Source organism: Filicampus tigris, chromosome 19 (genome assembly GCF_054856515.1).
Source record: "Filicampus tigris isolate MCC_2025a chromosome 19, RoL_Ftig_1.0, whole genome shotgun sequence".
Classification (NCBI taxonomy): Eukaryota; Metazoa; Chordata; class Actinopteri; order Syngnathiformes; family Syngnathidae; genus Filicampus; species Filicampus tigris.
Genome location: NC_141235.1, coordinates 8,356,333 through 8,381,249, shown reverse-complemented (window position 1 = coordinate 8,381,249; position 24,917 = coordinate 8,356,333). Strand labels below are relative to the sequence as shown.

Here is a 24,917-nt window from a genome sequence, read left to right as displayed (position 1 = left end):
TCAGTGTGCGTGTGTGTTCGTTCAGATTTTGAAGAGGTGTCCCCTGTTTCAGTGCAATCGTGGCAATCATCAGTGTGAGCTTGTGTAAACCGTGTGTGTGTGTGTGTGCGCGCGTGTGTGTGTGCAGAGTTTTTAGGTGTTTTGTCCTAAACGGCCTCCCATACATAATGTAGCCATTAATGCACAACATTAGGAGCAAACGTTCGGAAACCAACGTAAATATACGCGGTATCTATGCATATACACGCATACCCATGTATATACACACTTACATACATGAACATATACAGTATGAAGAAACACTCCTATAGCGTGTATATAGTACAGGGGAAATTATTCTTATTGTAAATATGTCCTAATGTGTGCTGGCGACATCTAGTGCATAGACGAGGTACTACAAAGAACGACAACTATTTTGGAAGTGCCTTCCAGTGAGGTCAATCAATCCTACTGCATATTTTGAGTGTAATTTTGATTGTCCTCATAACTTCGCTAAACATGCTCTCTAAAGTCACAGGCCTTGTGGCTATGTAGGACATTTCAAACCTAATTTATTCCATTTTTTCCTTTGCCAATCTGTGATGCTCATAGATGGGGATACATTTATGACGCCATCCCTATGCTCAGGTGTATGCCCACCCTATGTTTAGGTGTTGCACTTGATCTCAGTCAACCCCCAAAATGTTCTTTACAAATGTTATTTACCATTTGGTTGAGTAACGTAACACGTCATACACAGGCATCGCACAAGCCGATCACTCAGCCAAAAGAAAAAAATGAAAACAGACACAGCCATGTGCTTGCAACGAAACAAACCGGATTAAAATATGTATAATAACGTTTTTTAAAGTGTGCTTGTGCCGACGTCTCAAGAGAAATTTGTGAAGTTCCCGTGAGTCAGGTGAAAGCGCTTTTCCGGTTCAACTTTACTTCCGGGTCACGCAACTTGCAGCAGATGACAATATGCAAAGTTCATGAAACGTTCAAATCGCCGGTTGTCTGTTTATTCCATTTTGCATCTGCGCAGCAAAATATAATTTTTCACTTTGTTTTTGGAACAAATGTGGACCAAACTAGTCTTTTTTTTTTTAACTTCCTGATTTAGTTTGAAAAACAAATGAACGAATGAACCACGGATTCTGGAGTAGCTTCTGTCAATAGGACTTTACCCTCTGTCAGTCCTATTTTATCATTTTATCCACTCACCATGGCACAACCGGCAGAAAAAGGTACGTTTGACATTAATGCACAATTCTGCTTAGTTAGTCGCGTGACCAGATTTCTCTCGTCTTGTGGAACTGGGCCACTAAAACGGCCAACTCAGCATGTTTGACCGCAGTGCCAAAAGTAATAAATGTTAATTTAAGAAAACACGTACGTATAAATGAATGAATAAATGCACCCTGCAATGATGCCTGATTTGCAGTGATGGGTTTGTGTGTGAAGTCAAGTTACCATGAATATGAATCGGTATCAAGAAAGGCCTTCTTATTCTTATTTGTCATAATATAAGATGTTATGTCATGGAGATGTCCTACAAAAAAACGATACAATTTTCTCCTCGTTTTCATAGAAAAAGCTAATGACAATGACATCTATCTATCTATGTTGTTTTTTTCCCTTCTGGGATTTTCTTTATTCCCAAAAACCGTTGAAACCTTTGTTCTTCATTGCCTTCCACGGGTCTCGCTTCAAGTTCTTGCCATTTGAAAAAAAAGTGTGAAAACAAAAAGTTGTTCGTCGTTACAGATGTCAAAAAAAGTTGCTAATTTGACAACACAGTGTGCTTTTGTAACCTAGCTCCTCTCCATTCGCACCCATGTTGTTAGTGTAAGCGGTGCATGTCACTCTGCACTAGGAAAGCCACTAAGTCATCCTGAGCACTGAACTCGAATTGATCAAATCTATTAATCATGTAAAACGTCTTTTCCAGCTTACTATCGCTTCGTGGTGCTGTTCTTCAACTGCCTGTTGACTTTCGGCTCCTACTTCTGCTTTGACATGCCCAGTGTTTTGCAAAACCAGTTTCAAGGGGTAAGTAAAGTTTGGATAAATAGAAGTGCAGCCTAGAGGTGCCTATTCCTTTTAATGAATCACATGATTACCCTCCCCCCGGTCAGAACCTGACATGCCCCAATACGACAGTGATCAATGTGACATTGGACTGTGTGGACGGCTTGGGAATGACCCCTCAGGAGTACAATCTCCTTTACGCTATCTACGCGTGGACGTAAGTACATGTACACACAAAAGCAGGGGTTCTGAAACTTTACAGACAAAATTGATTCCGAGGAACCTGTCATATACCTAACGCCTATTAAGAATAACTAACGTGTACCCTTAAATGCTTTAAGAAGAAAAAGTTGCCTAGCGAAACTAAGCAGCTTTACCTTTTTTTAGCTACAAGACAAACAATCAATCGACATGAGGTGAGCATTAGTGCATAAACAATTAGAACCCACCTCCGGCGATTAGAACTCATCAAACTAGCTTCTAGCTTGTATGTCTTTGTCAGTCGTTTCAATAAACATGTCTCAAGTAACTCGTTTTTAACTGCACATTTCCAAATTGATTGCATCAACAAATTTCCTAATCAATATGAGATGATGCACGCAGGCGTTGCGCCCGCAGGAGTTGCAAAAAGTTTCACTGGCAATCTTTGGTATGCACTTTTTAAAATGATGTTACATAATATTTAATTTGCAATGAATTTTATAGGTACCTCACGGACCCGTGTTTGAGAAGCTCTTTGTTGAAGATCCGACTGTGCGTGCTAAACATAAACATGGTTGATCCAGTTTGTCTCATCCTCAGGAATGCAATCGTGGTGATCCTGGCTGGCTTCCTGATTGACAAATTGGGAAACCGATGTAAGGCCATTTCAATCTCACTGTATACGACGGTGTTTTGATTACATATTCAAACCAATGTTGTCATAGTTAACGAAAACGAACGAAATAAATATGACTATTTCTCAGATGAAAGGCAAAGGATGTCGCGGTGTCCAAGCGCCTCGCGGTTCTGAGTTTCGGCGTTCGAGTCTTAGCTCAAAAACGACCATGTTAGGTTCGTTGAAGCCTCATAATTGTCCATAGGTGTGAATGTGACTGTGAATGCTTGTTTGCCTCTATGTGCCCTGGACCAATCAGATTGAGACTTGGGGTCAGAGCGAGGAGACACATGCTGCTGTCAGGTGGTCGCGATACTATGTCGTGGTGTCCTTATAGTCTTGCTTTACATCCCCAGCTGATTAAGTAGCACTCAATCACTTTGCACTGATATCATCAACAACACAACAGTATGTCGTTAACAGCTCGGGGGGCATATTTGCATATGATCACATATCGCGACTGTTTTTGTGAGTAGGACTGGGTAGTATGTCCTTAAATTAAATCTTTTTTTTTTTTTTTTCCACCTGCACCTGATTTCAAATCGTGCTTCTCTCTCTCTCTCTCCAAAGTTGGCGTGTTTCTCTTCTCCTTCTTGTGCGTTTTGGGCTCCTCCCTGTTCGCCCTTGGATCCCACTTCAAAGGAAGTGCCTACCTGCTGCCCCTCATGCTCACGGGACGACTCCTCTTTGGATCTGGCAACGGATCTCTTACTAGTAAGGGATGTGCATCAAAATTGGAATGTCCGAAACATCTGTTCGTGGTTCGCCATTTTAACTGAAAAAGTCACCTGTCTGTGTTTTTTTGTTTTTATTATTATTGGTTCTCTTTTTATAACATTGTAAGATGCTACAAGATGGCACTAAGCCCTGCCTTCGTATAAATATATCTCAAGGTGAAAATCTCAACTAACAGCCTAAAATGTATGTTGGGGAGGAGCTAAGTTTAGCCTGGGTTGTTAGTGTAATGAAGGCAAATGTTCACCTCACGCGCATTTTTTTCTAAATCGAATCACCTTTCGCCAATTTAATTTTAAGGGTAATGTAAGATGAGTTTGGATGATATTAAACTGTTTTGGAATCATAGTTGATTAAGAAAAAAAAAAGAAAAGTGTATATACAATTAAAATGCACTTCTTCAGTTGTTCAGAACCGCATCACTGCCTTCTGGTTCAAGGGGAAGGAATTGGCCTTAGCCTTCGGGCTGACCTTGGCCTTCTCGCGCCTGGGCTCCGTCCTCAACTTTTTCCTCACGCAGCGCTTTGAAGAAAAGTTTGGCATGCAGTGGACCCTCTGGGGTGGTCAGTAGAGTGGAACTGTGATATACTGTAAGCCTGCCATCTTGCTGTAAATCCGCATTGTTTGCTGGGTTTTGTAGGTGCACTCTTGTGCGTGCTGGGCTTTGCGTCGGCCATCATCGTGAGCTCCCTGGACAAGGTGGGAATGAGGCAGCTCGGTTTGGACGGGGTCATCCAAGAGGAGTCTCGCAAAGTGGTACAAACATTGGTCTATACTGAACTTGACCTACTTTATCTTGGCTTCAATTTCTGTTATATGTCAGACATAAGATGATGGGGGGGGAAATTTCAATTGTGGTCATTTTATAGATATAGCTCGCACAAAAAAAATTAATACTTGGGGACGTGAAATACTCATTTGTGGTCAAAAATTGGGTATTACATGCGCTTCGAAACTCTTAACACCGGTCAACAGCAAATTTTTTTTTTAGATTTTTTGTTGTTGTTGTTGTTGTTTTTACTGATTTGACCATTCGCTGTAAAATATAGCTTTGACATTACAAAAAAGAAAACACCAGTGTAATGTGCGACAACAGATTATATCCAACATGCACACCAAATTCTAATTTGCTGCCACAAAATACTCATTTGTGGTCAAAAATTGGGTATTACATGTGCTTCGAAACTCTTAACACCGGTCAACAGCAAATTCTTTTTTTAGATTTTTTTTGTTGTTGTTGTTTTTACAGATTTGACCATTCGCTGTAAAATATAGCTTTGACATTACAAAAAAGGAAACACCAGTGTAATGTGCGACAACAGATTATATCACACCAAATTCTAATTTGCGGCCCCAAAATACTCATTTGTGGTCGCACATTTGCTATAACGTGCACATGAAATTGTAAATTGTGGAGACAAATTGCACAATTCGGACCAGATCATACTAATTTGTGAGCACAAATTAGGTGTAACGTGCAAGAAATGCACATTTCTAACCATAAAGTACACACAAAATACAAATGAATAATAATTCCTGGACAGTCGTTCATGGATATTAAACCCACAAATGAGTATTTTATGCGCACAATATACTTATTTTGTGGCCACAGATTAGTATATCGTATCTATTTCTGGTATGTTTCTGTAGAGAATTCAGGATGTGAAGCAGCTGTCCTTGAGATACTGGCTGCTGGTTCTCACTATCATGTTCTTTTACAACGGAATTTTCCCCTTCATTGCTGATGCCAGGTATTGGGGGGGGGGGGGGGGGGGGGGGTTCTCGTAGGCCGCCTACTGCATGAATATGAACGCTTTCAAAATCCTAACATTGTGATTTCCTGTGCAGTAAGTTCATTCAGGATAAGTACGACGACTACACTCAGAAGGAGGCGGCCTACGTCGCTGGGGCCGTTTACGACAGCTCACTCGTCCTCTCCGCCAGCGTTGGCATTCTCATTGTAAGTTGTCTATCTTTCCCCATTGTGGTCGTGTTTTAGTTGAACTCTGAAAAGCTTGCACGGTTGACCGTGAACTAAGAGGTTTTGGGTCTGATGGTGTGTTTTTTCAGGATTACGTGGGCCTGCGGGGGATTTTCGCCCTGTCCTGTGCCGTATTGACGCTGCCGGTGTTCGGACTGCTTGCCTTCACCTTTGTGGCTCCTCTGGTCTCCACCATCTGGCTGGGAGTCACCTACTCCTTTGCTGCGGTCAGAAATAGTTCTTTTCTAATTTAGATGATTATTATTTTCATATACAAACAAAATATATGAACTGTTTCCCATATATTTTTAGTTTATTTTAATATGTAAACTACAAATGTCAACCTTTTTCCTTTAATGAGTTATTATTTTCTTACATATCAAAGTGCATATTATAACAGTTTTCACATCCATTTTCTTCCCTTTTATTTCATTTTCTTCCTTTTTCATTTTCTTCCTTATTTCATTACACATTTAACAACGCCTTCATTTTATGTATCCAATAATACTTAGTGAAGAAAAAAGTGAGAAATTTCAAATTCATTAAATTATTTTAATATACAAACTAAACAAATACAAAATATAATGTACTTCTGTAATTATCAACTTTTTTTTTTTTTTTTAAATATTTTAACTTTTAACTTTTGTCATCATACAATCCTGTGAGGAGTCCACATCATTTGGCCCTTTAAAAAAAAAAATGTTTTCGCATGAGTTGTAAGGAATTGACACCTCACTAAAAGGTTTGTCACAGATTAGATAGGGCTTTGTCCTGTTAAATTGAAGCTTCTCCCCTCATGCCAATGTAGTTCCTCTGCAAATAAATGCCGCAAGATGGCGCCAAACACTACGTTTGTACCAGACAAGGCTGTTGCACCCTCTTGTGGCATCTCAGGGAGTTTCCCAAAAGTGATTCACCTGGATGGATGGACGGAGAGATGATGGTAATTGTGCCGCGTTGCAGGCGAGCATGTGGCCATCCATTCCTCTGGTGGTGCCTCAAGCGACCATCGGCACAGCCATGGGCCTCGCTACCTCCGTCCAGATGATCGGGATCGGGATCTCCAACCTGGTTGTCGGGCAGATTTTGGGCACCAAGTCCAGGTAGGGAATCCCGCACACTGCATCGATGCTCCGTTTTGGTGCTGAATGAACATGGTTGTTTTGGTTCAGCGATACCAAGATTCCGTTGTGGCGTTGGCAGAGGATGATGATCTTCATGTTGGCCAACACCATCGCTTGCATCGTCACGTCGGTGCTTCTCAACATCGTCGATCACAGACAGGTCACTACTCTTTGTCTCTATTTCATCTATTTGAAATGGTTGCTATTTGAGATTTTTGAGGGACTGGCGTCAGATATAAGTCACCAATTTTAGGACGTGGGCCTTCCACTGCTAAACTGACTTAACTTGACCAAAAAAGAGCTTGTACCTAGTTTAAAATTTGGGACTTTTGATTTGCACATATGTTACTTCCTCCCACCTCTGTTGTTCGGGACTAAACAGTCGGTTTTTTTCCAATTTTTTTTTTTTTTTTTAGGGTGGGACCCTGAACAAGTTGACCAAAAGATCGGCACTGGCTGAGAGGGAGTCCGACACGGAGCCGCTCTCCCGTGGAGAGGAAGTGGAGGGCGAGGATGAGAGCCATGCACAGCCGCCATCTCACTCCATCAACTCCTGACTTCTGCGAAGACCTCAAGTTTGAACATTTCTCTCAACCTCCTTTTTTTTTTTTTTTTAGCATTTTGATTTTTGATGACAATTTTAGAGAGACTTTTTAATTGAACGTCAAGGATTTTTACAAGAAGCTAAATGAAAATGAAAGATGTACTCTAAGTGTTTTTACTTTTTTTTTTTTTACTCAAAATGTATTGCATGATTTAAATAATATTGTACAAAAAAGATTAGATCTATACAAATCAAGTAAGCAAAACACATTGTATTGATGATAACATAACCCTGTGACTGTTACAATTTATGTTGCCTCAGCTGTGTAGTTGATCTAGTTGTTAATACTATGACCTTTTTTGGGTCAACTACTTGTGGCCACTGATTTTTATACCATACAATTTATAAAAAAAATAAATTAAAAAAAGTAACCGAAAGTGAACACACTAAATTATGTCTTGTGCAGGAAATTATTTCCCCTTGCAGGTATTTTTGCAAACATAACTCTAAAGATGTTTAAAATACAAAAGTATAATAAATTTCTCCTCTTCATGAGTGAAATGAAGTTTTTGTGTAGCGAGACTTTTTTTTGTGTGTGTGAACGTTGTCGTAGCATGTTTTACAAATTACAGCATGTAGGTGGAGCTATGACATTTAATTTATGATGTTTATTTGTTGTTGTTTTTTTTGTTTTTTTTTAAATTAAGAGTCCTAATTATTGCGGTAATGTATATATTGGCCTCCCAAAAAATGAAATTGGTTTGTTAAAATATATTTACTGTTCATCTCGTTTGAAAATTGGCTGTTTTTTTTCTTGCCAATAACAAGCTATAGTTAGTGAAACACATTGTGTTTAACAATGTATCTGTTAATCCAATTTATTAAATAAATTGTTACTTCTATAATCAATACAAATTACAATGAATTCTATTTTTTATGTTTATTTTCAAATATGAAATGTATAAAACCATATACAAATAGAACAATGCATTGCTTGAAATGCACCTTTACATATTTTACATAAACAGTTTTAATCTTCATCTACAAATGATCTGGCTATCAGCCCAGCCGCAAGTGCAATTTGAATCCATCCATTCATGCTTTAACACGTGCTAAATCAGTAAATCTTTTTCAGTCGATGTTGGTGACCTGTCGGGCTGATTACGGGCCATGTCGTGGATTCTAAACAACAGCGTGGATTAATCAGAAAACAAAAATACAATCACAAGTTATGTTTGCTGCTGGTAGTCAGAAAATGTACTTGGTGTATTAACTTGAAATTTTAATCCCACTAAAGCTCAGGCAGAAAAAGATGACAAAATGAATACGTTATAGCGGGCTGGTGTGGCCACTTCAGAGCGCCGTGTCGTCTGCTGTGAGTGCACACATGTCACGGAGAGAAAAACGAAAGAGTGAGTGGGGGGATTTTTTAAATTTTATTTTTATTTTTTTCCTTAATCCGACTGGACTACCAGCATGGGGACCACCTCATTTCCCATGATGCACCTGATGATCTATGTCTGGGTACAGTGGTTCTATTACTTTCTATATCTTATCTTTCCTCTACTGCGATTATGGGATTGCGGTGTTGTCTCCCGTGGTGACATACTTGGAAGAATGTTACCTAGGCTGCGAGACTTGTAAAAATCCTGTGTTCACTGTGAAGATAAACACTAAAAATACACCTGCCTTAATCTTCTTACAGGACCTGTGCTGCCTGATGGACCACACACACACACACAAACACACACCCGCACATGCAGATTGATCCTTAAGAGCAACCTAATTCCTAGCATCATCTCCATCCAGGGTCCGCTCGTATGCTTTCTCGGCTGGAGGGGCTGTGCAGCCTGGACTGTGTGGACAAGATGAGCATGTCGAGCCGCCTCAGCCTCAACAGCCTGGGCCGCATCTGCGGAACCGGCCCGAGCAACGACATGGTGGTCCTGGACCGGGTCAAGAGGAAGAACTCGGTCCGGCGCATGTCCATCATCGAGGACGGGCAGATAGCCGAGGTGCTCTATTTGATCCCCAAGCAGTGCATGATGGAGCAGTTGCCGTTCCTCAATCCCAATGACTACGTCCTGTGTGAGAAGTTGGCGGCCATACCTGCTGATGTGTCAGGTACGCACGCGCACACACACACTCCACTTCTTTGTACACCGGGGACCAAGTAACCCTTGTGCCTTCATTCGCCATTTAACTCTCTTTTTTTATTTCCCGAACATTCATTCATCATTGTGGCATTACGTTTTTTAGGACATTTTTAAATTTTTTTTTTTTTTTTTTTAAGTCTTTTACTCTTGGATGTCTTTTATATTCTGTTGAGGCATTTTGCTGCCCTCTGGTCACAAAATGTTCACAGCTGTTAAATTATCATTCATAGTTTTTTTTCCTTTAATTACTTAAAGGGGAAGTCAACCCAAACATTTGTTTCAAGAATGTGTTCTATGTCATTTGTGAAACAAGGCATTCTGATAAATATTGCGTTTGTGGAATAAGAGTTAATCCACTTGTTTTTAGCCATCTCAGGGGGTGGCCATTTTGTCACTTCTGTCGACTGAAAATGACATCACAACTACTTAGGGCTCATATTTGCTCAAGCAGAACGCAAAATCGACAAAAATCGGCCAATTTTTTTTCAAGTCAAGGCACCACTGTATCTGTACTTACAATACAAAGAAAAGGCAAAACACACATTCTTCCCAGCGAGTTGATGTCATGGCTCAGAAGCACATTTACAGCCAGAGCCTTCATTTAGAACACACGCACACACACATTCCCACACGCACACACTTTTGTCACACATGCACGCTCCCGCTCTCGGCCCGCTCGGACCGCCCCTCTCCCGTTGTATCATCGTGAAGCAATAGTCCAGCTTGTTCCCCCTTCTCGCTCTGATCCACTGCAGTCAAGAGTTCTCCTCGCCAAAAGACGTGCAGTCGCCACCATGAAAGAGAAAGGTAGTCTGTGTATACATTCTGAAGATTTTTTTTTTTTTCATTTACATTAAGTATGGCAGTTATGCCACTCATCTTAAATGTTTAGCGTAATGGCATCTAATATAGTAAATAGTCATCTTTTTATGTATCAGGCCATTTCAAATGATGACTTTGGAAATCTCTTAGCAGTTACGTCTAACTGTTGAGGAACTGTTGCTGCTGTGTTGGTGTATGACATGCTACTGTAATTACTCCTCTGAGTCCATCTGTTTAGTTGCAAAGTTTACCAAAATGTTCCAAAAAAGCTTTGAGGAACCCAAACTTGCGACGTTTACGGAAGTTAAAGAAACGCGATGGGGAAAAAGACATTTATCATTTTCTGCTCCGATACGTATCGCCCTCAAACTCAGCGCGTCTTTCCAGAAATATTTTTAACTGACAGAAGGAGAAAGTGTTCAGGAAATGACCGAAACCAAATGAAGGGATACAAACTTTGGTTGCCAAGTGTGGAAAAGAGAAAGCTCAGCTGGTGCAGTTAAACATAGAGCAACATGTGAATTTTGCATGACCCCTGAAGAAAAAAAACGTCTCCTTTCAAGCACCTATTATTGTTATTATCTTTAGACAAAAGTGTTCTTTTGTGACTTAACTGCTTAGTCAGGGTGAGACTTCTTTCACTCGCAGTGATAAGTGGGGAAAAACAGTTTTCTCCTTCCACGTCTTCCTGAGACATTCCACAAGAATCTCGTGAGCTGACTCCCATCTTACCTCACTTTATTAAATTACCAGATCATCGTTTTTTTTTTTGCTCAAATGTGACTCATAGCCAAACACCCTCCCTACTTCTCTGTAAAAGAATGCAACATTGTTAAACACTTCCTGTCTGCGGCGTAAAAATGAATCGTGATACCTGAAATAGATTCTCCATCGCTCGACCGCACATACGCGATTAAGTGGTCATCTCGGGTTTCTCGCCTTTTCTAAATCCATCGTTTGCTAATACATGACAGCAGATCAGCTTCATAGTCAGGGAGCGATGTTGAGAACCATGCAGTGTCGGTAGTTCATATTCTCTTTTATACGTAATTGTTTACGTCTTTACAAACAGTGTAGCTGTGATTCTGCTCCCTCTAGTGGTACGTGAAAGAATCACTGCCGAGTACTGTTCCGTTGTATTTAATGTTTAATTGAATTTAATTTGCCATTCACTCCGTCTTCTTCTAACTAAAGCGACGCTTACACCATGCATGAATATACTCGAATAACTTCACCCATTTCTATCGCTCATTTTCGACAAGCCAAGAGTCACCGCCTCGTTTTTATATTCTACTCAAACAAACCTGAATTTCAGATGGGTGAGATTATTTTCTGTTGAAACATTTTTAAGTGAGGAGCCTCGTTTAGACACAAGTAGTCCTTTGCTGCCATGTAGCATTTGTACTGATTGCAGATTTTGGCTATTTGTGAAAGGGGGCGGATTTCAAAGAAAAGGAAATTGGAGTGTTTAAAGACAGGCAGCAATATAATTAATATAAATTGGACCCGATAACAATGTACAAAATAAGAAGAGAGAGTATTTTGGTGATAAATTGATTCCAGGAAGAGGGGGACTTAAACTTGTGGATTTCTTTTCAACGGGCTTTGTTATGACTGGAACAAAAAAGAAAAAGCTGTTTGGAATTTCCCAGATGATAACTGCTGGAAAAGGGGAAACAAGGAATGTATAGAGAGTAATTAAAGTTGACGCGTTAGCTCTTTGGTCACCTGGCAAGTTAATCCAATCTGATGGACCTTTCATTTTGATGATTGGCTTTCGCACATGTGGTACAGAAAAATAAAAGGAAGGAAAATGTGGAGGGGGAAAAGAACTTGGTGGCGTAAGCAAGAAATAAATTCAAGATCTGCACCAAAATGAAGTTTTCGTTTTCGGTGTGCTAACACACAATGTTGAAAACATGAGGTAATAATCATAAAGATGACAACGGCCAGCCCAGGCCCCTCTCTCGGGATAGCTTAATCAGTTAACGTCCACCTTTGGAAAGCATGTTCTTGTAATCTTGTTTGTTACTGCGAACATGCCTGTTACCATGGCAACAAATCTCTCTTGTTGCCGGGCGGATCTGGGGTCACATACCGATGTCTCAATTTTATTGGCTTTCATGAGGCTGAGGCGTTCAGCCACTTTAGTTTTTGTATTCGGCCGAGATACAATATAAAATCAAATAAGATAAAACTCTATTCTCTTCATAATTGACAAAGAAAAGCTTTAAAAAAAAAAATCCATCCACATGCACAGAGTGGGAGAGGCAACGCTGTCAATGTGTCACATTCTTCCCTCTGCCAATCACAGGCGGGACCTTTGCCGTGGCCTCTGATTAGATTGTACAGGCATCCTCTCTTTTGGACTGCCAGTGAGTATGACAGGCATAGATAGAAGAAGAAGAAGAATGGGGCCCCAAGCCCTTGCTGCAATGTGACAACAGTCACATAACTCGGGTCCAAGCTGCTCTTGACCTGCAGCGAGCCGCCAAGTCTCTGATGGGAAAACGCATTACGTTCAGCAGCATCTATTGGCCTCCCCTATGGACCGCAGTGTTTGAAAAATGGACCATTTATTTTATATATACAGTATATAATATAATATAATATAATATAATATATACACCAGTATGCATATATGTGTGTATGTATATATATATATATATATATATATAAAACAAAATGTTTTAATAAAAACAAGGAAGACAAATAAACAAAATGATGCCAAAAAAGATGATTTCCAAACTGTTTTATGTTTATTAGTTTAGTAAGTTTGTCATCAAGAGCGAGGGGCAAGAAAACAAAGTTTTTTTTTCTCCAGGGTTTCCAGAGAAGTCTCTGACAGGCGTGAGTGACGGTCGATGCCTTTCCATATTTAATCTCGATGATCCTCACAACACAAGTGATACAATGAACGCAAACTATATCTGAGTCTGTTTACCGCCAAGCGATCGCAAGTCATATTTTCCATGACATGCTGATGACAAAGAAATGATTGAAGGCTTACCTTCTGCTCTCCCTCGCAGTGCTTCACACTCACCCTCCTGCGGCCAAGCGAGTCATCAGATGTGTCAAATGCGGGGGGGTCTGCAAAGGGGAGGTGCTGCGAGTCCAGTCCAATCACTTCCACATTAAATGCTTCACCTGCAAAGGTCGGTCTACCATTCCAATGACACCAACAAAAGCAATGCGAGCAGGTGGAAATACTGTAATGTTGCCAAATAATAACTGAGCAAATGGGCCAAGAGTTGAAGTCAGTTCCATCGGTGTTTAACAAACATACATTATTTGGATATAAATTAACACTCATTTTTGGATCAATTCAGTAAAACTGGATAATCGAGTCACCATGGCTATAGCTGCGATCTTATTCCATTGTTTTGGAGAGCCGGTGTATCGCTCCAAACTCATGTTGAAGTTGTTTTTTTGTATGATCACATGACTCTTAATTGCAACTTTAATTTGAGCAAGCTTAGCTGCCGCTCATGCATTATTCAAACTCAATTTATTGCAAAATATTCCTTCTCCAATGGGTTCTCGTGGTTGCCAGACAACCACACATGAGTTACGGCTTCATGGGACTCATGTTTACCCAGCAGGCCATTGTCTGCACCTAATTGACCCTGACAGGCTTCTCGTGTTGGTGTCCTTGTTGTGTTCTTGTGCTGTGTTTACCTCGCCAGGGGAGGAAAAAAGATAGAGCAGGGTAGTTGCAGAATTTTAATCAACGATGGGATATAAATGTGATGCATTATTATTATTATTTATCATTATTATTATAATAATTATTATTATTGGGAAGCATGCAATTTGCTTTGGTGAAGGGGGATTTGTCTTAAATAGTTTCACTTTGAAGTGACTAAATTGGGATTAATATGGAAATTCTGTATGTGTATTATGTAAACAGCCATCTGAGATTGAATTTGAATTTCTAACACTGATCTTTTTTCTTTACCCTCAAGATATTACAGATTTGGGGATTTGACACAACAAAAACAATGTTTCCCAAAATGAAGTGTAAAAGAAATTTGGCATCTTAAAAAGAAAAGGCAAAAAAAAGGTCTAAATTCTAATTCAAACTCAGATGCCACAAAAATACTAGGAGATAAACATCCATGTAACCACGGAGATGTACTTGAACCTTTCTCAGTTTTTCCAACCTCCAGCCAATGAGGTTGCGTTCCATTGGTCACGTGACACTGACATTGAAAGGATAATATTTCTGTGTTAGAATTTCAAACTTGGAATTTCGGATTCAAACTCCAGATGACACAGATCTCCTTCTATTGATTTTTTTTTTAACGCTATCCAAAAGAGAATTGGCGAATAACAGAGCAAACTTTGACTAGTTAGCAATTGTCGAGACAATTTATTGAACTTAGGTGGAGATACATGTTTTCATTGTAGCAAACAATACTCATGTACTGACCGACGCCCTAGACAGAAATAGACAGCCCTTGGCATTTGAATGCATTCTGCGGAGGTGCAACTGTTACAGGCTCAGATGGACTCAAATGCTTTCAGTATTTATGTTTTAGTTATCTTCAGTTCTAGCCTTCAAAAACTTTCTGTAATATTTACTTCATTTTTGTTACAGTACTCATTCCACAGTTATCAAAGCTATGCGAACATGTTATTAGCATAAAAGTCGAGCCAAGCTAGCCAGCGCTAAATATCAACATGTAACATGGTATTCTTTTTCTGATTCTAAGCATTATATTAGTTAATGAAACTGGGAAAATATTTTGTGTGCAGAAATGTTTTTCTTTTTATTGTTATCACTAAGTTATGAAGATGGGTATTGTGCTATGTCCTGTACTGTAATTGACAAATAAAAAATATGTTTTACTTTTCCACTTTAAAAAAAACAAAATACTTTTATTTGAGCAAATAACTTTTATTTAATTTAACGTGACACAATGATTGTTTTGGTTTTTTTCTCGTTGTCTTTGTGTAGTTTGTGGCTGCGACTTGGCCCGGTCCGGCTTCTTCATAAAGAACGGAGACTGCCTCTGTCCGCTGGACTACCAGAGGCTTCATGGCACCGTCTGCAACAGCTGCGGGGGATTTGTGGAGGGAGACGTGGTCGCCGTCTTGGGCAAGACTTATCACCCGACCTGCTTCGTGTGCACCATTTGCAAGTAATATGAAAAAAAAAAAACCCACTCATACTGTAATTTAAACCCTGCTGCGAATAGCCCCTAGTTTCAACTGTTAATATATTGTACCACAAACTGTGATTCCAAAACACTAATATAAATTCAAACTAATTGCATAACATTGTCTTTAAAAATTGCCGACATCTTGTCACGTCAACAAACAGTAGTACCTTCACTTACACGAGTGCCCTAATTCAAAGCAACGCTGTCATTTGTCAGTTTTTGTTGATTATGGCGGCGCTATGTGGACAAAAGCGGTAGTGTTTTGACAAAAGTCAACCACATTTCCCTTGAGCGCCAGCGTGTTGTCGTGAAATCCTGAGCTCTCGCTGGCCTGCAAGTTGGACTGAATTACATTTCTGAATGACATTTTCCAGTGGCTGTGTGAAAGATGAAGAGCGATGAGATAATGAATCTAATTTTGTTTCAACAATACTTATATTTTGTTTATTTTGGGGCTTCTGCCATGACACCAGTAATAGCGCGTAGACGTTTGAATCGACTTCCGTCCTTATTGCAAAAGGAGAAAGTGAGTATGCCGTAAAAGCAATTCAAGCAATTCAGGACATTTGTATTTTTTTTTTTGCGTGCCAGGGTTACTCCCTCCCTCCTCAAAGTTGCTTAGTGCCAGTAAAAACAATACAGACCCCTCCAGGACCTGACAAAAGTCCCATTCAACTAGTTGTAAGCCAGTGTTTCATCAAAAGAGTTGTGAAAAAAAAATTATTAAGGTCAAATACTTGCCCAGTGTTGCTTTAAAAGTTTTCAAAATAAATTGAACTGATAAGATACCACTGTAATTCCTTGCTGATTTACTGCTTTCTTATTAGCTGTGCTTTGGCGCCATGTTGTGGTATCATATGGCATTACAGAAAGCACACAAAAATAAACTGTACCATACACACATGTATACACAAGGTATTCTTTTCTGTTGTTCCTCAGGCAACCTTTTCCTGCTGGTGATTGTGTCACCTTTAGTGGGAAAGAGTGCATCTGTCAACGGTGTGTTAACCCGTTGACTCCTCCACCAACTGGCATCAGATACTCCAACAGTAGGTGCATCTTTGTGTCCTTTCAGGAGAACATTGTAGAATGCGTTTTAAAGGCTTAAGCGTGCACATTTTGTTGTACTGTTTTGAAACAGAGCTGGTATTTAGACACTTTGATAGATAGACGTACACTTACTTTAGCTAGACGCACAAAATGACATTCAACGCACAGCTGTCCTCTTGGGATTGTGTCAAAACAATGACTCAGCACAGTATGACCTCAGCTTGACTTAACCTCACTTGGAACCGTGCATACAGCGGCAATCAAGCCAAGTTTTTAGGATGAAGAGGACAATGGCGCTTAACACAATGGGATGAGACAAACTCAAATACACTCAGGTTACCTCGCTAGCTACCTAGCTAGCAGTCTACATTGACTTTGATTCCCCCAAGCCCCCCCCCACCCATAATGTTAATGTCATGAATCAACAATTACATTTGACATTAACAATTAAAAAAGACAAAATAACTTTATTTATTGTTCCTGTAAAAAAAATCAAATAAAAACATTTTAAAAAAGAAGGTAAACCTCCATGGAAACCAATTTATAAATGTCTAAACCATGTCCACCTGTCACAATAATATCAGCAGCAAATGGCTGACAATGTGTTTGTGTTCTTCTTTGGGTTCTCCTAGACTGCAACGGCTGTGGTCGCGACATCAAGAACGGTCAGGCTTTGTTGGCTTTGGGCAGTCAGTGGCACCTTGGCTGCTTCAAGTGCAACATCTGCAGAAAAATGCTAAGTGGAGAATACATCAGCAAGTAAATGCCAAAGTCTTCATTATCCCTTTCTTGACTGATCATTGTCCACTTTGTACATCGATAGTAAAAAAGATATATATACACCCAGCATTGAGCAAAGGTACATATTTTACATTACAGCACGTATACTGGAGTAATAAATACAATGCAATACAATACAATACAACTTTATTTATACAGCGCATTTCATAACAGTTGCAGCTGTAACAAAGCACTTTACTTTTGACAAAAATAGCAATAATAGAACAACAAAGACAATGGAAGCAATAGATATGATGGAGGAAAAAAAATGATGAACTTGCTTCCATTTACTCACATATGTACTGGTAAATAGTATCCAATCTGGGATTAGTTAAATTAACACAAAGCCATTATTCGCTTCATTGTACTTTCTGTCATCTACTGGAATTCAAAAGTATATATTTTTTCATGAATCTCACTTGGGCGGGCAGTCTGTCAATCTGGGTGGGCCTGTGCACACCCATGGCTCCGCCCCTGACTGGAAGATAATTTCATTTTGCTTACAGAATGAATGTCCACCTTACAGGGATGGTGTTCCATATTGCGAGAGGGACTACCAGCTTCAATTTGGGGTGCAGTGTGATGCATGTCAGAAGTTCATAACAGGGAAAGTTCTTGAGGTGAGTGATGACACATGTACAGTATCCTGCATTCATTCACACATGAAAACGAGCTCTGATTTGAGATCATTTTTATTCCACTTCGTCCATAGGTTTCCAATGCGATTTAAAACAAACAACAAAATCTGACCACGATAAAATATCTCAAATCATAAATATTTTTTTTCATGAAACCCCTTTTTTCCTCAGTGTAGCCTTCTGATTTCTAAACTGTAACATACCTGTCAACTTGTACGTTTTCCCCTTATTTTATACGTTTTTTGATTATTTCAAATTGTATACGCCGTACATAAATTTTTGTACGGGAAAAAAAAAATTCAAAACTTGTTTTTTGTTCGACTGATCTCGTCTTGTCCATTTCGGTTCTAATCCGGAGCGTCGGTTAGCGATTGCGACAGTAAACTTCGGGCGACTTTCACGAGCAAAGCGCACTTGCACCGGGGGTTGACAGGTATGCTCCAACATGCAATTTGTTTGACTGTGTATTTGATCCTTTCTGATTTCCAAAAGGCGGGCGACAAACACTACCACCCGGAATGTGCGCGATGCAGCCGATGTGACAAAATGTTCACAGAGGGCGAAGAAATGTATTTGCAAGGTTAGTGTGAACACTGTGCATTTAGGGGCATGTAAACACGTTAATGCAAATTGGCTTCTCCATTCATCAGGATCAACAGTTTGGCACCCGGACTGCAGAGAGAGCAGCAGAAACCATGATAGCAACAGGGTAAGAATTTATTATTAACACTCAGTTTGACCCGAAATGATTGTTGAAATGCAAGTCTTAGAGAATTGGATGTACTTCTTCTCAGGTCCGAAGACTCAAAACACCATGTCTTGATTTCTTTTACCCTCCGAGTGAACTGAAGGTTAATCTCGAGAGCGGCCTTTGCAGTTTGATCTTTTTTTTTTTTTTTCTTAAGAGTGTGTTTTGTCATGTCGTAGTTTGAGATTAAGCAGCTCCCGGTTTGTTTCAAATTCCTCCTTAACTCTTTGCTCACATAACACCATTATGTTCCATCTGGAAAGTATTCACAGCACTTCACTTTTTCCGCACCAAAGAAGAAAACTGTAGAAATCATATTTGATGTAAAGCATTGACCAACGCGCCACCTATCTTTTACACGGTTAGCGTACAGCACATATCGCAAGTTGGATGTGCATTACTAGCTGATTTTTGGAACTGGCGTTTATATTCTACCATCAGCCAAAACAATAGCTACATACGCACAGTCGAAGGAGATCCAAGATTAGACAACTCTGCCTCATGCCGCACTCTCATGTGGCTAAATTAGCTAACCAAAATATGAGAAACACCTAGTGCAGGACAGCGATGTCAATCAAAAAATTAAGAATTGTTGTCTTTGGAAAGGCAACTTTTTGGATCTCGGTGCATGAGTGTGTTGGATATCATTGTCATACTTTACTACACCCATCCATTGTAACCGATAGCAGTTTTTCCCAACCTCTGAAATGATCCAGTTGGTGCGGAAATCATTTATTCATGTCCTTCAAATAATGTATTCCCCACTAGATGACAGAATGTACGGTTAACCTGTGTCTTCACCTTTTGCTATTCAGACAACTGCCTAGTAGCATTATGATCAACAAAACAGGCCCAGATTATATTAGATTACAAGCAATAAGTGACATTTGTGTATTGAAAAGGTGAACAATACCCAGATATATACATTTAGAATGAAGTATTACTGCGCAGTCGTTCTTGTGACAATTTGCCTGGTGCCGTGCCATGAGAATTTTCGAATGTAAAATATTTGCTTTGGCTCCGTGAAAGGTTGGGAAACACTGAGCCGTTTAATACCGCATTACAGCTTCTACTGAGTATCATGAATGCACTCGATGAGCCCGATTGCTTCACACACGTGGTATAAGAAAATAGAAGAATACGCTCTGAATCAAACTAATGCGGCTTCCTCTCCCTCAGTCGACTCTAACTTCGTCTGAAAGCTCCTGCTCCAGACCCGGCTCATGTACGCCTGGAAGCCCCGGTCGCTCCATCTGTGTAAGTCACACACACGGCGGCGTATATACTGTATTTATTTCCAGCGTTGTTTGCAGAGGTGGGAATTTGTCATGTTCAGTATTTGCAAGATCTCAAGTCTTAACCTTCAAGTTTCAAACAAAGTCCCAATGAGCACTAAAACGTCAGATACCGCGTTGTTGTTGTAGCAAAACAACAATCAGCCTCGGGGACGGGCAAACATGCTCAGAACAAATCCCAAGTCCTAAAATGTCTGTCCCCCTCCTGTAGTTATTTGTGTTGCTACGTTGACTAGCATGAGATCAGTTGACGTTGTGACCCAACTGTCGTAGTTTTGTGTTATTAAATTCAACTTTAAACCCACCGAAACACTTTGAGTCACACCGGCAGTGCGCTTTTGTGGGATTAAAGAACTTTGAACTTTCACCTGTCTCAGCCCATAATGTCTGCTCCCATTTCAACCCTCTATGCCCTTCTCCTACACCCCCCTCCCCCCCTTCATCCACATTCCCACTGTCACTGTCCCCCGACCAGGCAAAAGTAGATGATGAGATCATTGATTACCGAGACTTAGCAGCGATTCCCAGAGTCAAGGCTATTTATGACATAGAGCATCCTGATATGATGTCCTATAAGAGTGACAACATCGCCTCAGCTGCTTTGGACAGCAGAGGCAACACACAGGACAGAAAAAGCCCTGCAGAGGTAACGTCATTCAGCGGTCGCCGAAACGTGCGAAACAAATCTCCATTCAACCCTCATCTGTTTATAAAAACTGTGTGTACAAATATTCAGTGGTGCATACAAGTTGAGGCAACTAATTCTGTACATCGTTTCTCTTTTAGTCTCTGGCAAATGTATCTGAGACCACAGAGGTAAATATTGTTGATGTTCAAGCAATGTGCGTGACATCATCTCGTCCTAATCATCCATTCGTGTCCCGTCGTTTGTCAAGGAAAGTTACGAGTTGAGGAAATGCATTCCCAAATCGGCGAGCCACGGATCTTTTGGCGTTCAGTCGTACAGTCGCCACAGCTACACGCCCACTCGCTCGCCGCAACACTTCCACCGGCCCGGTAAGACGCACAAGATTTCTTTGGCTCCTTTCTTTGTGTCCATAGCGACCCCTCCTGCTCACCCGTTCGCTATCCCTCGCTGCCTCTCTTTTTCATCCTCCACTCTCTCCCTTCTTCTGGATTAACAAATAGGCTCTTTATTTTCTGACAACGACACCTTGCCCACTCCCTCTTCCTGTCACAGCTTAGTTCCCGACACCACAGGTAAGATCACAACAGCACCCGCTACTGCACAGTTGCCCCCCCCACCCCTTTTTTTTTTTCCATGGAGGACGCAAACCAACTCACTTTTTATGAGGTTGCGTTTATCAGAGGGAAATTAGTCTCAGAGATTTTATTGGCAAATGGGGTTTTAATTCATGTTTGTAATGAAAATATGTTGTCGTCACTTTTTATGCTACAGCCTTATTCCAAAACTGGGGGGGGCGAATTATTAAAGGGAATTATGTGCCGTGTCTCCATGGTAACACAGCCATCTAGTGGTCAAAGTTAGCTGTGAATCTTTAAATTGTAATTTTTGAGAACTGGGAATGGATTGAACAAATAATAAATAGATAATAATGATTTTGAATGATTTCCCACTCTGCATGCTGTCACTGACATGTGACATTGCTGAATTGTGTGCTAAAGGAATCACCCACTCAATGCTGACGCCACGTTATTGTACCTCTACAGATCAAGGTTTCAACATGTACAGAAAACCTCCAATTTTCAAACAGCAAGGTACGTCCAGTCTTGTTTAATTCAGAGGAAAAAAAACCCAACAACATTCCTATTGCCATTGTCGTAACATTTCTGACGTCGTTGTCAGCCAAGTTCAACCCCATTTCGTCTTGTAAAGCTTTACAACGCTGTGCCTACTTTTTACAGTGGAGACGTACACAATAGAGTATGTTGGACTTTGGCTGGAGTTGAAAGCAAGCACAGAATAGAAATCCTTTAAAAGCCTATAAAATGCACATGATTTTCTTCATCAAAAGAGAGTCATGTCGTACAAATCAGCGAAAACCACTGTGCTTAGCAAATACAAAAATAGAAAAAAAATACACGTCAATATTGAAGCGGTTGAGTCAATGAATCAGACTGACTAAACTATCTGCTATTTTACATCGACATAGATCCAAACTCCACCCAAACATCCTCTTTGCCTGGATACGGTTGCAATGGCCTCAACCCGGTAAGTCATTTCTAGAGCACTATATTCTTATTTATATTTAGGCTATGTGCTGTGATTACATGACGTCCTGCAGGGGCTATCAAACCTTTTGGGTCCAGTCCAGGGATGGAAATTCTTCCAAGGAGCCTCAAAATTCGAATGCCATCTCAAGATGTCATAGGAACTATAAAGTTGTGTATTTTCAAAAATGTTCTTATAACATTGTTTTATGTTTAAAAAAAGTAATGTTATGGGAATAAAGTTTTACTTCCTCCCCCCTCATACACACACACCAAAAAATATTACCAACTTTATTGAAAATTATTATTTTATTGAGCGACGATAATCATAATCTTACAAGATCATTTTTTTACCCCCAAGGTAAAGTCATGATTTGTTATTAAAATCATCAATTTTTAACTTTGTGAATTTCAGACTTTAGTCTGTTACTTATGCATTTTACTTTCACTATAAGGCTATATTTTAGTTTTAAAAATATGTTCTTTGTTTAAAAAGATATTTCATTCATAATACTCTTTTATTTCTTAAAAAAAAAAAAGTCTGATTTAAGTGCTGCATCACATATCAGAGCTTTGAATTGGCCCAATTCTAAGATATTCTAAGTTTATGTTTATGATACAACAAAATAATTGATTCCAAATGATTTGGAAACTACAGCTCGTGTACCCCAAGTTTGAGAACCACCGACTTGCTTAATTGCATTTATTTATTTTTTTTTTGCTTTTACGCAGCCACAATCCGCTGAATTCCTCCGCAGCAGTGGTGACACCTTAAGAGGTATGTTTAGCATACCTTTTTTTTTTTCATTGTTTTTGTTCCATGTTAATCATCCTAAAACAAGTATTTTTTCCTTTCAGATTTCAAGGTACGTTGGAGTATTTTACAGGCATTGAGTCCGTGACACTTTTTTTCCTCTTCATGAAGCACCCACGCAACCAACTCACAAATCAAACCCCAAGTATATTTGCAGCTACTTAGCTCCCGGTGACATCGTTGCATCTTTATTAATCGCACAATCTACACTGCACACGTCAATGTTGCCTGTAGTAAATTTGCTTGTAACGCTAACCGTGTCGAGAATCTCTTTCTGCTGCAAGTGTTTGCTTGTGTCTGTAGCTCCTCCGTGACAGCCCGCATCCATTTGCACGAATGGACAGAGGAGTGTCAATGCCTAATTTGCTGGAGCCAAAAGCAAGTATCGCATTCATGTTTAGCCCTTCGCTCCAAATTCTGTGCTAGAAGACTTTGTGTTGTTTTGCACATACTAACCATGCATGAATTTTGGTACTTTTATCCCCCACGTTTAGAAACCGATATCTGTATTTTGGACTCCTTACTTTAACTACTTTCTTTAACTTAGTCTTTGCTGTGTCAAGGTCTACCCGTACGAAATGCTTACGGTTGCCAACAGGGGACGTGTGAAGCTTCCCAGAGAGGTTGACAGAACAAGATTAGAGGTAATGATCATCAATATTTCAACATGTGCCAGGAAGCTCAATTGCAGCAGTGCAGAATCAATATTTATTGAACAACATGACCAAAACAAAAAAAAAAGATATTTTTGTGTGTCATTGTGAGGGGAATTTGAAATCTGATTGGTTCAAGTAACATGGCCAAGCACTTCTGATTTAGGGGCGACATGGCAACACACAGAGGCTGAAATCTGATTGGACAAAAAAATGTAAAATGCAGCAAAAAGAAATAGACTGTTGGGACTAAATGCAATTCACAAACACTAGAGCTTGGATTGTAAATGTATGCCAGTGCTGTTCTGATAGTGATACGCTTGCATTTTTTCATTCCAGCGTCATCTGTCTCCAGATTCCTTCTTTGAGATCTTCGGCATGGCGATGAAAGAATTTGACAGACTTCCGCTTTGGAAAAGAAACGACATGAAGAAAAAGGCCAATCTCTTTTAAAATGCATTTTTTTTTGTATTCATTGCTATGTGTTTTATTTATTGTCAGACTGCTATGATTTCGACATACTGATGAGGGCACCAGAGCAGCAAAAAGCAAAATTGTATTTTTTTTTTTCCAGTCTGTGCTCATATTGAAGGATTCCGAGGACTCAATTATCTGAGCGAAAAGCTGAATCACAGGAATGTTTGCGAGTTGAGTGTTATGTTAAAGCAATCTGGAAGATCTCAAAGCGGGGCTTCAAATGTTCAGCTTTCTATTTTACCATCGTGACACTAATGCCTCAGTTTGTACTTGCCTCCAGAAAATGATAGAAACAAAAGAATTATTAGAGCATATTTAGATATGCTATATAATGTAATACTATATTATTAGGATCGTGTTTTGAATTTGTCTCTAAATCATCATGAACATGGGCTTTAATAGTAGGAAAAAAACCCTGTAATTTTTCACATAACCCTGCTCAAGATCCATAAAAATAAAATGAGCTGAAGTGGATATTCGTGCCCGTGTGACAGTGTGTGCGTGATTTTTTTTTTTTTTTTTTTTGGCCCACATCCCCAAAGGGTTGCACATGAACGGCGAAAAATGAAAAGTATGACATTTTCGACTTTCATGTGGGTCTCAAAGAGCCATTTATGATGACAGATGATGACTTGATCTGCTTATCTGGACTGTGCAGAGAGAGATACCTTTGTAGCTATTATCCTGTCTGCAGATTGTTTGAGCAAATTTCAATTACAGTCAGTCCATGAAGAAAGCAGTGGAGAAGGCATCTTGACTCTTAAGAGGTTGGAATTCTAATGGCTACGCTCTACTATCGCTCCGTCAGAGTTGGTAGATCACACAGTTATTTTTAGATAAACTGCTTCAAAG

At 39.8% G+C, this 24,917-nt stretch overlaps 2 protein-coding genes across 6 annotated transcripts; both read left to right on the top strand.

Moving 5' to 3' along the window:
* Positions 1 to 930: 930 nt before the first annotated feature.
* Positions 931 to 7,839, top strand: mfsd1l (major facilitator superfamily domain containing 1-like). Of its 2 annotated transcripts, XM_086017700.1 has the most exons (13): positions 931 to 1,229; positions 1,934 to 2,034; positions 2,121 to 2,230; positions 2,815 to 2,870; positions 3,461 to 3,604; positions 4,030 to 4,188; positions 4,266 to 4,381; positions 5,276 to 5,376; positions 5,474 to 5,585; positions 5,696 to 5,833; positions 6,570 to 6,709; positions 6,779 to 6,890; positions 7,147 to 7,839. In XM_086017700.1, exons 1-13 carry the CDS (start codon positions 1,208 to 1,210, stop codon positions 7,285 to 7,287), a joined length of 1,452 nt encoding a protein of 483 aa, XP_085873826.1. In that variant the 5' UTR covers positions 931 to 1,207; the 3' UTR covers positions 7,288 to 7,839. The 2 variants fall into 2 exon arrangements, with proteins under 2 accessions (XP_085873826.1, XP_085873827.1); XM_086017701.1 differs by lacking the exon at positions 2,815 to 2,870 and having other exon boundaries at positions 1,185 to 1,229; positions 4,065 to 4,188.
* Positions 7,840 to 8,778: 939 nt separating this feature from the next.
* Positions 8,779 to 24,539, top strand: LOC147129286 (actin-binding LIM protein 1-like). Of its 4 annotated transcripts, XM_086017291.1 has the most exons (20): positions 9,007 to 9,398; positions 13,282 to 13,407; positions 15,213 to 15,396; positions 16,357 to 16,466; positions 17,100 to 17,226; positions 17,774 to 17,867; positions 18,378 to 18,465; positions 18,536 to 18,594; positions 19,813 to 19,890; positions 20,404 to 20,574; positions 20,715 to 20,744; positions 20,825 to 20,945; positions 21,078 to 21,149; positions 21,621 to 21,668; positions 22,064 to 22,122; positions 22,854 to 22,899; positions 22,980 to 22,987; positions 23,239 to 23,313; positions 23,499 to 23,579; positions 23,928 to 24,539. In XM_086017291.1, the coding sequence occupies exons 1-20, from the start codon at positions 9,095 to 9,097 to the stop codon at positions 24,039 to 24,041; spliced, it is 1,995 nt and encodes a 664-aa protein (XP_085873417.1). In that variant the 5' UTR covers positions 9,007 to 9,094; the 3' UTR covers positions 24,042 to 24,539. The 4 variants fall into 4 exon arrangements, 1 of the variants encoding a protein (XP_085873417.1); XR_015082663.1 differs by adding an exon at positions 8,779 to 8,798 and having other exon boundaries at positions 9,084 to 9,398; positions 22,980 to 23,579; positions 23,928 to 24,004; XR_015082664.1 differs by lacking the exon at positions 21,078 to 21,149 and having other exon boundaries at positions 21,576 to 21,668; positions 22,980 to 23,579; positions 23,928 to 24,004.
* The last annotated feature ends 378 nt before the right edge of the window (positions 24,540 to 24,917 follow it).

Bases quoted from the DNA above. Each gene is read 5' to 3' on its own strand.
- mfsd1l (XM_086017700.1), top strand. From the start codon at position 1,208: ATGGCACAACCGGCAGAAAAAG. The intron at 2,871-3,460 runs GTAAGGCCATTT...CTCTCTCCAAAG, and splicing joins TGACAAATTGGGAAACCGAT to TTGGCGTGTTTCTCTTCTCC. The intron at 6,710-6,778 runs GTAGGGAATCCC...GTTTTGGTTCAG, and splicing joins ATTTTGGGCACCAAGTCCAG to CGATACCAAGATTCCGTTGT.
- LOC147129286 (XM_086017291.1), top strand. From the start codon at position 9,095: ATGCTTTCTCGGCTGGAGGGGCTGTGCAGCCTGGACTGTGTGGACAAG. The intron at 19,891-20,403 runs GTAAGTCACACA...TCCCCCGACCAG, and splicing joins GCCCCGGTCGCTCCATCTGT to GCAAAAGTAGATGATGAGAT. The intron at 20,946-21,077 runs GTAAGACGCACA...ATTAACAAATAG, and splicing joins GCAACACTTCCACCGGCCCG to GCTCTTTATTTTCTGACAAC.